Below are 14,685 nucleotides of genomic sequence, written 5' to 3'. Positions count from 1 at the left end.
TATATCGCATTAATCAGTTTTCATATGTTGAACCATATTTACTTTGCAGTAATAAATCCCACTTGGTCATGGTATATAATCCTTTTTTTTTTTTTTAAGATTTTATTTACTTATTTGAGAGAGAACACAAGTGGAGGAGAGTTGCAGAGGAAGAGGGAGAAACAGACTCCCAGCTGAGCAGGGAGCCTGATGAAGGGCTTGATCCTGAGACTCTGCGATCATGACCTGAGCCAAAGGCAGACACTTAACTGACTGAGGCACCCAGGCACCCCATAATCCTTTTAATATACTGCTAAATTCCATTTGCTAGTATTTTGTTGAGGATTTTTGCAGCATTATTTATAAGGGATGTTGGTCTATCATTTTCTTGTAGTGTCTTTGTCTAGCATTGATGTCAAAGTAAGGCTGCTCTCATAGAATGAGTTTAGAATGTTCCCTCCTCCTCAAACTTCTGAGAAGTTTGAGGAGGATTGGTGGTAGTTCTTCTTCAAGTGTTTGGTAGAATTCATCAGTGAAGTGATGGTCCAGGGCTATTGGTTGGGAGATTTTTCATTACAGATTCAATCTTCTTACTGGTTATAGATCTATTCAGATTTTCTATTTCTGCATGATGAAGTCTGTCTGTTTTTTGGGTTTTTTTTTTTTTTTGAGAGCATGTGAGTGAGGGTCGGGGGACAGAAGGAGAGGGGGAGAGAGAATCCCAAGCAGGCTCCATGCCCAGTCATTTCTTCCTGTATTATTGTTTCTTTGAAGGTAATCTCTTTTTCTCTAGCTCCTTTGAGATTTTCCCTGTAGTTGGTTTTCAAAATTTTTACTGCCATACGCTTGGTGTAGTTTTCTTTGTATATATCCTATTAGGGATTCATAGTTTTCCTTGAATCAATAGTTTGAAACCTTTTGTCACTTTTGGAAAATTCTCAGCTATTATCTCTTTATTTTATTTATTTAAAAGTTATCTACTTAAGTAATCTCCACACCCACTGTAGGGCTAGAGCTCACAATCCTAAGATCAAGAGTAGCATGGCTCTTTTGATGAGGCAGCCAGGCATCCCTATTCTCTCTTTATTTTATTTTTTTTTTTAAGATTTGGGATCCCTGGGTGGCGCAGCGGTTTGGCACCTGCCTTTGGCCCAGGGCGCGATCCTGGAGACCCGGGATCGAATCCCACGTTGGGCTCCCGGTGCATGGAGCCTGCTTCTCCCTCTGCCTATGTCTCTGCCTCTCTCTCTCTGTGTGTGACTATCATAAATAAATAAAAATTAAAAAAAAAAAAGATTTTATCTAATTATTCATGAGAGACACAGAGAGAGAGGTGGCAGAGACACAGGTAGAGGGAGAAGCAGGGTCCATGCAGGGAACCTGATGTGGGACTCAATCCCAGGTCTCCAGGATCACCCTGGGCCAAAGGCAGGCGCCAAACCGCTGAGCCACCCGGGGATCCCCCTATTCTCTCTTTAAATAATTACTTCTGCTCATTTTTTTTTTCTTCATTCCTTCTTAAGAATCCAATCACATGTTGTTAGTAACACATTTTTTCCTGGGTGCTTCATTCTGGTTTTTTTGTGTGTGACTGTCTTTCAGATCATTACTTCTGTCTTTGGCACAATCTATTGTTAAGCTCATCTATTGGAGTTCTCAATTTGTTTTTGTTTTTGTTTTAAAGATCTTATTTATTCATGAGAGACAGAGAGAGAGAGAGAGAGAGAGAGAGAGAGGCAGGCAGAGAGACAGGCACAGGGAGAAGCAGGTGCCATGCAGGGAGCCTGATGTGGGACTCAATCCCGAGTCTCCAGGATCATGCCCTGGGCTGAAGGTGGCGCTAAACCGCTGAACCACCCAGGCTGCCCATGAAGTTCTCAATTTGGTAACCATATTTTTCAGTTGTTAAATTTCTATTTGATTCTTTTTTGTGAATTCTTATTTTCTGCTAATATTCTTAATCTTGCCTTTTATCTTCTTAAACATATTAAGGATTTTATCTTGCATATTTTAGTGTCTGTATTTTCATTGTTCGAAGTCCCTGTAGATTTATTTTACTTTTATGTTTTCTTTGTTTTTATTTATGTCATTGTGTCTCTTTATATACCTGTTTATGTATATATATGTGTGTGTGTGTATGTATAGATAGATGGATAGATAGATAGATAGATTTTATTTATTTATTCATGAGAGACACAGAAAGAGGTAGAGACAGGCAGAGGGAGAAGCAGGCTCCATGCAGGGAGCCCAATATGGGACTCGATCCTGGGACTCTGGGATCATGCCCTGAGCCAAAGGCAGACTCTCAACCACTGAGCCACCCAGGCGTCCCTATATCTGGTTATTTTTGATTGTCAGATATTATATATCAAAAATGGTAGAAATATTTGGAGGCCTGGATGCTAATATAAATCCCATGTAGAAGAAGATGTCTGTACTTGGCAAGCAATCCGAAGTGTTGGACCTGGAAGACACGTTAAGACACTCTTAATGGTCTTGTTAAAATCTCCAGTACCTTCAAGAGATTTAAAAAAAAATTTTTAGCAGTTTTTTCTAGTTCTCAGTAGAATGATAGGTCCAAGTGCCCAAAATATGAAATCCCTCATACTGAAAGTGAAAGTCACCCCAGTTTTTCCTAACTTCATGTTTCTGTTCACAGATCGAGGCAATGACAACTGGCTGATTAAATATGACTGTCCAATGGATAGTTCTAGCTCTCGGGTAAGTGGTTGATCTCTGTCTCGAAGAAGAGGATGAAGGATGAGGTAGTATGTATGCATAATACAGAAACATAATAATCAGAGATTAGGTAACATAGGTTCAAGAGAATCAGGATAGCACATGTGTTTAAAATTGATAAGTTAATATTTGATAGAGTTATCATCTGTTTTTTAAGCAATATCTTGAGTGATGTTAATAAAGATAGAATGAAGGAAAGTTCAAATATCTTTGGGCTATATCACATATTTTATGCCTTTCTTGGAGATACACTTGCATAGTACCATTGTAAAGGTCTGAAAAGTAGTTCATTAGATGAACCTATTTAATTTTATTTGGCCCAGTGATTTCTAAACTTTTTAAGAATATTTTTCTCCTAATAGTTCCACAGACAGTTCCACAGAATATCAGTTTAGAAGAAGCTGGTTCCTGCAGCTTTCCATACTTTTTCATTGCTTGCGTACTCCACCATGCTTCTGTATTTCTGCTCAGTCTGCACATTTAAAAAAATTAGTGGGAATGCTACCTAGAATAGGAGAGTGAGATTGACTTTTATTTATAGTGAGTGTTTTTTGTCCTGCTTTATTTAAATATAATTGACATACAACCGTGTGCAGTTTTAAGATGTGCAATGTGGTGACTTTAATGTATATTTTGCAAAGTATTTACCACAGTAAAGTTAGTTAACACATTCTCATAGTGTTTTTACTTCTCTAATAGTGGTTCTCAAATTTTGTACGTCTGAATCACCTGAAGAGCTTATTAAAAATAGTACAGATTCTTCAGGCCTTTCCCTCACTAGCTCTAGGGTAAAACTCAGGATTCCAGACTTTTAATAAGATATCCTAGGGGATTCTGATGCAGGTATCCTTGACCCATACCCCTGTTTCTGTGATGGCACCTGTGAACCTGAAGCATGGAGCCAAATATATAGTCATGAGGGTGGCAGACTGTCGTGGGTACCCTGCCCCACTCTTTGCAATTGACCTTGTCCCTTATCACTGAAATGGCAAGAGACTCTCTTGTGCAAGAGCAACCAGCTGTTACCTTCCATGGCTCCGTCATGTCATGGGAAAATATGGTCACCAGTGAAGTAGCATCTGGTCAAGGACCTTAGCTGGCTGAATTTGATTTTTCTTTTTCTTGTTCATACTCTCAGGACTCTCACTGCCTTTCCCTAGGAGGAAAGGCTTAGAGGTACCTTTGTTATTGTCAGTTTCCTTCTTACCAAGGACTGTGGCAACTCCTGGGGAAGTGTACCTTTTCTAAGATAAGGGAGTCTTAGAACCTTGAATAGGCCAAGGCCAAGGTGCCATAAATGTACTAAGTTTAAAATATCAGTGAGAATGACAGAACATGAGAGACTCCTAACTCTGGGAAATGAACAAGGGGTAGTGTGAAAGGGAGGTGGGTGGAGGGTTGAGGTGACTGGGTGACGGGCACTGAGGGGGGGCACTTGATGGGATGAGCACTGGGTGATATGCTATATGTTGGCAAATTGAACTCCAATTTAAAAAAAAAAATACTAAGTTTAGGTAACTATGAAAACCAGTTCAGAGGTTGAATAAGGATTGGTGCCTGAGGGGGTTGAGGTGGGGTGCTTTGCTACTACTTTAAAGGGCATGAGACAGGTGAGACTCTAGATATTTAGTCTTTCCTTGCTCTTCAGGACACAGACTGGGTGGTGGTGAAGGAGCCAGTTATCAAGGTGGCTGCCATAGACAATGGTCTGGCTTTCCCCCTGAAACATCCTGACTCCTGGAGGGCATGTAAGTCTGAGACCACTGTGGTCTGGCTCTTTTCTTGCTCACTCTCAGTTTCTCATCTATGCAATGAAGATAATAATAACTCTACCACAGGATTGTTCTAAGAATTCATGGAATAAAGCAGCTCATGCATTTAGCACAGTAGCTGGCATATGGCAAGTACTGCAAAATACAAGCTATTATTGTCATTTTTACCTTATATTTTTCCTATTACAAGCACACAGTTGAATTTTCTCATCTGTGTTTGCATATTTCTCCTTTCTGAGGACTGTCTTATTATAATTTATTCTATTTGGGTTTCTAAATATAAGCCATTGTTAGTGTTCTATATTCCTTGTTGACATCCTGGAAGTCAGCCCCTGCCCTGTTATAATGAGAAACTCTTGGAAAAAGAGAGCAATACAAGTTGGGGGTCACTAACTCCTTTGCAGTATCAGTCTGTCTTTTCAGTGTCTCCTTGCAAGTCACTGGAAGGTCATGTCATGTCTGGAAAGAGATCTAGGATTCGGCAGTCCTAGGTTTAAATCCTAATTCCTCCAATTACTCTATAGCCATAGGGTTAACAGCCCTTGTAATTTTCTTTCCTGTTGTATATCATGTGAGAGGGGTGTTCTGCCTTTTGCAGTGCTCTGAAGGTGGAGGACATAGATGGGCAGCTTTGCTTTGTGTTTTTTCCTCTTTTCAGATCCCTTTTACTGGGCCTGGTTGCCCCAGGCAAAAGTTCCGTTCTCTCAGGAGATCAAAGATCTGATTCTTCCAAAGATATCGGACCCTAACTTTGTCAAGGACTTGGAGGAGGACCTATATGAACTCTTCAAGGTTAGCCCTGGGATCCTCAACCTTATAACCATATGGAAGAAGGAATTTCTAATGGCTTTTCTAATGGGTCCTGATACAAGCCAAGAGAGAATGGCTAACACTCTTCTGACTTGTGTTGGCCAATGAAGAGCAAGCAAGATTCCCACATGTGGACAGCAAAGACCTAGCTTGGGTTGGTTTGAAAAAAATTGACATCTGTGATGAATCACCATGGGTTTATCCTGCATGTCATGGGGCTGTGGTGTATCTGCAGAGCTCTCCCTTTTCAAATGGAGCACTAGAGCCTGGAGTTCTTTAGAGTTAATAATGAGACTTAGGACAAGATACTTACTTGTTCTCTCTTTCCCTGTCTGTGAAACAGTTCTTGGGGTGGTAGTTAACTTCACTAAGCCTCGTAAGTCTTATGTAAGTTTTCTTTATTAGAAGGTTTCTATTTGGGGGAAGAAAATGAAAAAGAATTCTGAGGGGTTCATGCAGGTTCCATCTCCTGCCCTTTTGCAGAAAGATCCTGGTTTTGACAGGGGCCAGTTCCACAAGCAGATTGCTGTCATGCGGGGACAGGTAAGCCTGGGACTTCCTCCTGGTGTCATTCTTGGGATCTCTCTGGGAGGGTTGTATGCTCGTGTTGAGTAAATGTGTAAAGCTTGTGTTGTATATAGCCTTTGAGTTTATGCCATGCTTATTTATGACTCTGTCTTAGCACATGGGAGAGGAAAGGTAGCCCTTTCCAATTTCCCATCTCTTCCATGGTATCCAGTGCTTGGTGAGGATTTACTGTGTGCTCAGCTTTGTGCCAGGTGTTGGGTAGTTCATTGGTAAATTGACCCAGGGTCCACTGTCCTCAAGTTGTTCAAGGCAGGCCATATGCCTTGGTGGTTAAGAGCTAGCCTCTGGAGTCAGACCTCTTCACTACTTGTAAGCTCTGCGATCTTGGGCAAGAGCCTCTGTATCCTTGTTTATAAAGTGTGACAATAATAACACTTTGCAGAGCTGGCCAGAGGATTACATAAGATAATGCATATCAAGTGTTTAGTTAAAACAATTACCTACATAGTACATAGTTAGCACTCATATATATTGGCTGTGGTTATAATTTTTGTAATGGTTATAAGTCATATTATTTCTTCTCTCTCCATTTTACCTTCAAAGAGAGCTAAGGAAACCCCTAGGGCATTGCTGATCTTCCAAATTAGTAAAGACTATGCCTGAAAAGTTGTTTTAAAACTCTTTTTTTGGGATCCCTGGGTGGCTCAGCAGTTTGGCTCCTGGTGCATGGAGCCTGCTTCTCCCTCTGCTTATGTCTCTGCGCCTCTCTCTCTCTCTCTCTCTGACTATCATAAATAAATTAAAAAAAAAAAAAGGGCAGAGGGAGAAGCTGGCATCATACAGAGAGCCCGACGTGGGACTCGATCCAGGGTCTCCAGGATCACGCCCCGGGCTGCAGGTGGTGCTAAACCCCTGCGCCACCAGGGCTGCCATTTTAAAACTCTTAAAGGGCACTGACGTTCTTATCACTTTAAAGAGATTTGGGATGGGGGCGCCTGGGTGACTCAGTCAGTTGGGTGTCTACCTTTGGCTCAGGTTGTGAAGAGCTCTGCATCAGGCTTCCTGCTCAGCGAGGAGCCTGCTTCTCCCTCTCCCTCTGCTTGCCGCTCCCCCTGCTTGTGTGTGTGCATGTTCTCTCTCTCTCTATCTCTCTCTCTGTCAAATAAATAAATAAATAAATAAATAAATAAATAAATAAATAAATAAATAAATAAATAAATAAAATCTTTTAAAAAAAGATAAAGAGATATGGGATGGCCTAACAGTTAAGGGGCACACCCTGGTCTTGGTGCCTGTGTTTGAATCCTGGCTCTGTCACTTATTGGCTGTGAGGTCTTGGAGAAATTACTTAGTCTTTCCTTCCTTTAGTTTCTCCATTGGTAACATGGGAGTAATAACAGCACCTACACCATAGAGTTATTATGAGATAAATGATTTGGAGTAGTGCTTGATTGAAATTCTCGATAAGCATTAGCTGTTTTATGATTATGTATAGAGAAAAGGCAGCTTGTCACATCTTTAAAGGACAAGATCTTTCTAGTTGTAATTATGCATTTATGTCTTCTTACCATTTAGGTAAAGGCTTCTGGTGAGAGCAACTCTTGGGGTTACTGAGTCCATATTTCCTTGGAAATGGGATGTACAGAGGTTTTAAGAGCTGCAGTTAGAGCTGCCTGCGTACCAGTAACTTGGTCTTCCTACATTTCCCGAGTAGTGTAAGGGCACAGTTAAGCTGGCAGAATTTTTGGAAACCTTAAAAGCCACTTGATGTACTGTGGTATTAGGGAACCCAGCCTAAAGGAATGAACTTCTCAAGTTTATGTAGGCTGTGCCTCTGTGCCTGTGGTATACTCTCTTCCCTCAAACCTTCCCAACTCCATCCCTTGCCCACAACCCTAGCCATCCTCCTTTCATCTGCTCCAGTTAGGGCCGTTGTCTAGAGTGGCAAAAAGGAGGAAGTGCAGTTTTTCTCTTTCTTCTGTTTTGTGCACCTAATGTCCTTTGAGAGCCTTTTGGCCTCTTACAGCCTAGAGTGGCTGCCTCTGGACCCCATAAGGTTTCATAAGCATCCAGCTCCTTTCAGCATGTAGGAGGCCAGTATATTAGTCACATCTTCACTTGCTCACCAGTCACATCCCGTGGCAAAATGAGCTTTTGCCTTCCAGAGGTCGGCCACACCACAGGGAAAGGGGGTCACAATCCTTTACCTGCCTCAGCTGTCATCACAGAGTGCCTGTGTGAGGGCTCTGAGCCAGAGGGGAAGAGTCAGGAGCTCCTAGAGACACAGAGTTGGGGGACAGAAGTTGTCGCTCACCATAAAATCTTCACACCAGGTGTTAGAGTGTAGGGTCTGAGGTCAAGCCTCTTTAAATGGCCTGTTCAAAGACAGTGTTGATTCTTTCGCATTATGTGCCTGCTATCAGTTTTTCATCAACTTTTTAATTTGAAAAATTTCAAACCTCAGTAAAGAGTAGGATCTTTCCCTGATTCACCAATTATTACACTTAGCCACACTTGCTTTATATCTGTTTCCTCGTATCTCTGTAGATTATCTATTGGAATAATATCTATCTCTGTATATCCCTATATATTTTCTCTCTTTAAAATACCTGTGTAGGGGATCCCTGGGTGGCGCAGCGGTTTGGCGCCTGCCTTTGGCCCAGGGCGCGATCCTGGAGACCCGGGATCGAATCCCATGTCGGGCTCCCGGTGCATGGAGCCTGCTTCTCCCTCTGCCTGTGTCTCTGCCTGTGTCTCTGCCTCTCTCTCTGTGTGACTATCATAAAAAAAAAAAAAAAAAAAAAAATTTTTTTAAATACCTGTGTAGGAGATCCCTGGGTGGCTCAGCGGTTTGGCACCTGCCTTTGACTCAGGGCGCGATCCTGGGGTCCCGGGATCGAGTCCCACGTCAGGCTTCCGGCATGGAGCCTGCTTCTCCCTCTGCCTGTGTCTTTGCGCCTCTCTCTCTCTCTCTATCTCTCTATTTATTCATGTCTATCATGGATAAATAAAATCTTTAAAAAAATAAAATACCTGTGTAATTTGTCTCTCCCTAGATAGATTGATATATTTTATTTTTGGCCAGATCTTTTGAAAGTAAGTTGTAGATAATTTGACATTTTACCCCAACTCCTTCAGAGGCAGCTTCTAACCCAAAGAACCAAAGGAAGCTCAGGAAGAACCAGCCAGAGCAGGTTTAAAATCCTCTCTCTTGAATTGGGTAGTCTCTGCCCAATTCACTCCAATTCCATCTGAACCTCCTTTTCATTCTCTACCCTGAGTTCAGGTTCAGTGGTCTTTGAAGCAGTAGAGGATGCTGACAGGTACCAAAACAAGTGAAAAAAAAAGTTACTGGTAGGATCCAGTTCTCACTTCTCACCTCTGTTTCAGGTGTATCTCTGCCTCTTCATGAGCAGCATTTGCAGACCAGGAATATTTATGGCTTGAGGGCTGTGTGTCTCCTTGATTTGAGGGTGCAGCCGTGCTTACCCTCCCCTGTGTCTGTGGCCTGGCCGTGAAAATCTTCAGTACTATGCAGTTTTTTAATTTTTATTTTCATTTTATTTTATTTTATTTTTTAATTTTTTTTAGTATTGTGCAGTTTAAATAAAGGCAGTTCATGGGCTGGCTGGCTCAGTCGGTAGAGCATGTGACTCTTGATCTTGGGGTTTGAGTTTGAGCCTCACGTTGGGTATAGAGATTACTCAAAAATAAAATCTTTTTTTTTTTTTTTTTTTTTCAAAAATAAAATCTTAAAAAAAAAAAGAAACTGTGTTTTATAAAGAAGGAAGGCCATCATAGGACAACTTCCATTTTTGTACTGTCTTGTCAGAATAGATAATGGTGGTGATTCTTATTTTGATGAACATGTTCCCATGAACACATTTCTTTTTTTTTTTTTTTTTTTGTAGGATTTTATTTATTATTTGAGAAAGAGAGTGAGAGTAAGAGAGCACAAGCTGGGGAGAGGGAGGGTCCTCGGATCATGACCTGAGCCAAAAGCAGATGGTTAACTGAGCCATCCACGTACCCTCCCATGAGCACATTTCTGAAATCTCTGTAAAGTATGAACAAAAGTTGGTAAAAAGCCAAATGCATGGGGCAGCCCGGGTGGCCCAGCGGTTTAGCGCCGCCTGCAGCCCAGGACCTGATCCTGGAGACCCGGGATCTAATCCCACATCGGGCTCCCTGTGTGGAGCCTGCTTCTCCCTCTGTCTGTGTCTCTGCCTCTCTCTCTCTCTCTCTCTCTCTCTCTCTCTCTGTGTGTGTGTCTCATGAATAAATAAATAAATAAAATCTTTAAAAAAAAAAAAAAAAAAAAGCCAAATGCAGTGTGGTATCCTGAGTGGGATCCTGAAATAGAAAAAGAATGGTACTGGAAAAGTAATGAAAGCCGAATTAAGTCGAGTTTGGTTAATAGTAATGTTTGCAATGTTATTTTCTTAGTTCTTGTAAATATACCATAATTACATGAAAATTTAAAATTAGGAGAAACTGGGGCAGCCTGGGTGGCTCAACGGTTTAGCACCTGCCTTCAGCCCCGGGCCTGATCCTGGAGACCCGGGATCGAGTCCCATGTCGGGCTCCCTGCATGGAGCCTGCTTCTCCTCTGTGTCTCTGCCATTCTCTCTCTCTCTGTGTGTCTCTCATGAATAAATAAAATCTTTAAAAAATAAAAAAACTAAACCTATTTAAAATAAAATAAAATTAGGAGAAACTGAGTGGTGTACAGGAATTCTCTGTACTATTTTTTTTACCTTTTCCATAAGTTTAGAAAACAATGATAAAGACACAGCATTAGAGGGAGAACCCAAATGAAATATTTGACTCTTTTCAAAATGTAGGAAAATCAGAAAATAAGGATCAACAATGAGCAAATAAAAATCACCTATAAAGGATGCCTGGGTGGCTTTGCAGTTTGGCGCCTGCCTTTGGCTCAGGGCGTGATCCTGGAGACCCAGAATCGAGTCCCACATTAGGCTCCCTGCATGGAGCCTGCTTCTCCCTCTGCCTGTGTCTCTGCCTCTCTCTTTTTGTCTCTCATGAATAAATAAATAAAATCTTTAAAAAAAAAAACACCTATAATTTCTCGACCCAGAGATAATCACTGCCACTTCCAGAATTTGTTTCTCTATAGATAGGTAGATAGGAAGAAAGAATTTCAGAAAATAAAGGTGGAGTCACATTATAATCCTGGCTACAGTCTCTATCCTGTTCTAATGACATCGTGATCAACTTTCCACTCCAATAAAATAAATCTTTTAATCACTGTTTCTTATTCCTTAGATTATGAACTGATCCCATACTCTTGGGTATTTATACATTTTCACTGTTATAAACAATACTTCCCTGTATTAGTTGAAACTAAGTGTTTTGTGCATACCCATGATTGTTTCTTTAGTTCCTACAAACAGAATTGCTGAGTCAGAGGGCCTGTTCACTTTTAAGCCTTTATCATCCACTTGTGTTTTGGAAAAACTGGCCCAGGGTCTGGCCCCAGAGCCTGACTCTCTGAACTGTTTCCCAGATTTGAGGCTGCTGCTGCTGCTTCTGTATTCTTTTAAGGGGAATGGCAAAAAATGGGAGTTTTGGTTTTAATTTTCTTTTTTTAAATGACCGGAGTGGTAGTGGTCTCCATATTCTGTGTTTTGCTCCTTTATTTTTCTACTTTTGGAAATACTCTATTTGCATAATTTTCCATTAATGTATTTATTTTTGTATTGATTTATGGAAGTACTCTGTCAGCAGGTCTTCCTTCAGAGGCAGACCAGGATGCCTTGGTCATTCCCAAACTGATCTTATTTTTCCTGCTGCAGATTCTAAATCTGACCCAGGCCCTGAAAGACAACAAGAGTCCCCTGCACCTTGTCCAGATGCCACCCGTGATTGTCGAGACGGCTCGATCCCACCAGCGATCTTCTAGCGAGTCCTACACACAGAGCTTTCAGAGTCGGAAGCCCTTCTTTTCGTGGTGGTAGCCCGAGAGGCAGACAAAGACATGTTTGAAACTTGGGCTGGGAGGAAGCCTGGGGAGTGGGTTGCAGGAGAAGCCAGAGAAGCCGGTGGAGAGCAGTGCCCTTAAGAGCCCTTCTTCTCTGCTTGCCACCCCCTCAGTGCTTTCCCAAACACAGGGAGAAGCACAATCAGATGGACAGTGTGTGCTATTGGACCCTTTTGAGTACTAGGGAGGGCTGGAGCCTCCGTGGGAATAGTCCAGAGGCCCTGGAAGGAGCATCTCCCAGCGTCCCCTGGGGGCAGGCTGGGACATCCCCTTCCCTCCCTGACATCCTGCTCTGTGGCAATTCCTCATTATATTCTGCATCAGAAAATGAACACACAAATACGAATTTAAATATTAGTAGCAAAAGCCAGGCAGAATCCCAGATCCTCTCAGGTCAGAAAGCTCTGATCCAGACCTAAATTTGCATGGACCCAGACACTCACGTGCCTCACAGTTCCTTACTCTCGTGGACCAAGGCGGCTGCGTGATTCAGAGGGCGACTGGGGGACTCACCAATTGGGACAGACAGAGCCGCATCTTTCCTTTGGGTTTTTGCCAGTTTTTCTTCCCCTTCTTCCACCAGTGCAATAGGCTGACTGAAAGCCTCCCAGCCCAGTCTCACAGTGGGGACGCTTTTGCTCCAGAACTCTCAGTGGTTCTGCAGATGGTCATAGAGATCAGCTCTGCTCTCTGCTCTGGTAGGGATGCAGGTTCCCTAGGCCAGGCTTGTAGTTGCCCATCATACAGGCAATGGCAAGAGGGAGGAAACAGCCGCCCCAGCATGCAGAAGCAATCCCTTTTGGCCTAAGGGCATGCTGGGAGCTGTAATTGGTCTGTGGGTAAATTTATCCCAGCCTTGATTCCTGAGTCTTGTGATACAACTCCACCAGTCCTCTAATTTGTTCTGTTGTTAGATTTTTTTTTTTTCTCAGCACTTTTGACTTAGGGGTTCAGTTCTGGGTTCTGGAGTGGGTCTCAGTGAGGTGCATCTCAGCTCATAAGAGGACAGGATATTAGGTCCCTGCACTTCTTTTTATGGTACTGCTGCTGCTTGGTGGAGGTTACTGGACTCGTATTCTCTTCCTAGTTGGCAACTTCCCTTTGCTCCCTGACTTCTTGTTCCAGGCCAGTTGTTCCATGGGTTCTTGAGAAAGGCAGCGCCCGGAGGAGAAAGGCCTTCAAACTGTCCCTCAGTGCCTGCCCAGCTCAGTGTGCATCTTCCTGTTTCCATGTCTCTTCCCTCAGCTGTCCCCCTTCCCAGGTGTCCAAGCCCTTTCTACACCAAAGCAAAGAATGGCCTCAAGAGGGAGTAAAGAGGGTGCCATCTGTGGCTAAGCGGCAGTTCTACGCTGCTAGACACTTCAAGATTCTGGCATCCTGCAATTGGTCAATCAACCTTGGAAAGAAACTATCTCGAAGGTTTGAAAAACAACCAAAGAAAGGGAGCGAGGACTATGGCTGTGTGCCCTCTGCTTGCCCAGCTCCCGCTGCCCAGGAGGCAGAGCGGAGATGTACAGCCCTCTTGTCAGCTGGGCCAAGCTGGTACCTTTGCATCCTAGCTCCAGGAGCCAGCTTGTGCTGGGATTCCCTCCAGCTGACAGTAAGAATCTCTGGGAGCTGGATATGCATGCCTGGTGGACAAAGACACAGCTCTTAGCCCTGACAATCTCATTCGACCGACCTGGAATCTGGCCTTGGGGACCATGTTTGTGACAGTGCCTGCCCCCAGACTGCAGGGGCAGCAAGGCTTCCAGAGGCCAGAGGGGGTACCATGGTGTGTTTAGCTCTCCAAGACCTCTCTACATAAACCTGTTGGTAAAGTGTCTCATCTGGGTGTCAAGAGAGCCTAAGCAGTCTTAGAGGAAGCTGGTTGCTTCCTCCAGCCAAGTAGATCTGCACATTGCCCTCATCCAGACCAGCCCTGTGATGAGAAGGAGATTGGGTTCAGTGTACGAGGGGGCTGGTCCCAATCCTGGCAAGAGTGTGGGGCATCCTTTCCTGGCATGTTTCCATTCTCCTTGAAGTCTGTACTCAGGTTGCCTTGAATGTGGACTCGGGGAGAGCCGGGGGCCCAAAGTGCCAGGGCAGGCTTCTGGGTGGTACTCATGGGACAGCCCAGCCCTCTGCCAGCCCGAGGCCCTGTTCTCGTGTCAGGGAGGTGAGGCTGGGCTGGGAGAGTGTTGCTGCCTGTGTTGTTCTGCCAACGCACTGTAGAACTTGTATGTAATGTATTTAAATCAATGCAAATGTATGAATAACAAGTCCAATTCTGACCTTTGTCGTCTAGTATTCTTGGGTGAGAGAAAGACAAGGTAGAATGAAATTTTAAGGACAAAGAACCCTGTGTTTCCATGGAGTTTTGGAGATATGGCTCCTGAATTATACAGGTCCTCATTTCCAAAGTCCTAGTGCTCTGAAAACCAAAAATATTTTCATTAACTCATTTGACACCAAAATGTGACTGAACCTACATTGATATGAATTGAAACTATTTGTAACCATCATGTTTTCCTCTTAGTGTGTATATTTGTTGCAGAAGTATTACTGTTATGTTATGAGATATTTCCCTACTAGGGATTATGCAGCACTTGTACTTAGTACTTCCCAAAAACTGAAAAAATACTGAATAGCAAAATCATCTAGCCCTAAAGGTTTGAGATGAGGAATATGGACTCAGCTTCTCTTCGTGGCCACAAGAGGGCAGCCCTGTTTTGTCTGTGCATCATAGCCTGCTTGAAGTTTTGAATCCTGGGTTTTTGAAGTGGTAGGTAATAGGGCAGATAGGATTCCAGGGGAGTGGAGCTGGATGCTAATGAGCACATGATATACTATTGAGGCAAAGCCAGTAGAGTAACC

The 14,685-nt window shown here is 43.1% G+C and overlaps 1 protein-coding gene across 1 annotated transcript in view; it reads left to right on the top strand.

Moving 5' to 3' along the window:
• PI4K2A (phosphatidylinositol 4-kinase type 2 alpha) overlaps nt 1–14,102 on the top strand; it is a 31,510-nt gene extending 17,408 nt beyond the window's left edge. Inside the window, exons 5-9 of the mRNA XM_077878087.1 lie at nt 2,639–2,700; nt 4,367–4,466; nt 5,149–5,282; nt 5,784–5,843; nt 11,645–14,102. Of these exons, the coding sequence (XP_077734213.1) occupies nt 2,639–2,700; nt 4,367–4,466; nt 5,149–5,282; nt 5,784–5,843; nt 11,645–11,806 (518 nt within the window). The 3' untranslated portion in view covers nt 11,807–14,102. The remainder of the gene's footprint in view (nt 1–2,638; nt 2,701–4,366; nt 4,467–5,148; nt 5,283–5,783; nt 5,844–11,644) is intronic.
• The last annotated feature ends 583 nt before the right edge of the window (nt 14,103–14,685 follow it).

Source organism: Canis aureus, chromosome 29, assembly GCF_053574225.1.
Source record: "Canis aureus isolate CA01 chromosome 29, VMU_Caureus_v.1.0, whole genome shotgun sequence".
Classification (NCBI taxonomy): domain Eukaryota; kingdom Metazoa; phylum Chordata; class Mammalia; order Carnivora; family Canidae; genus Canis; species Canis aureus.
The sequence above is the reverse complement of the archived record's forward strand: the minus strand, read 5'-3'. Positions and strand labels throughout refer to the sequence as shown.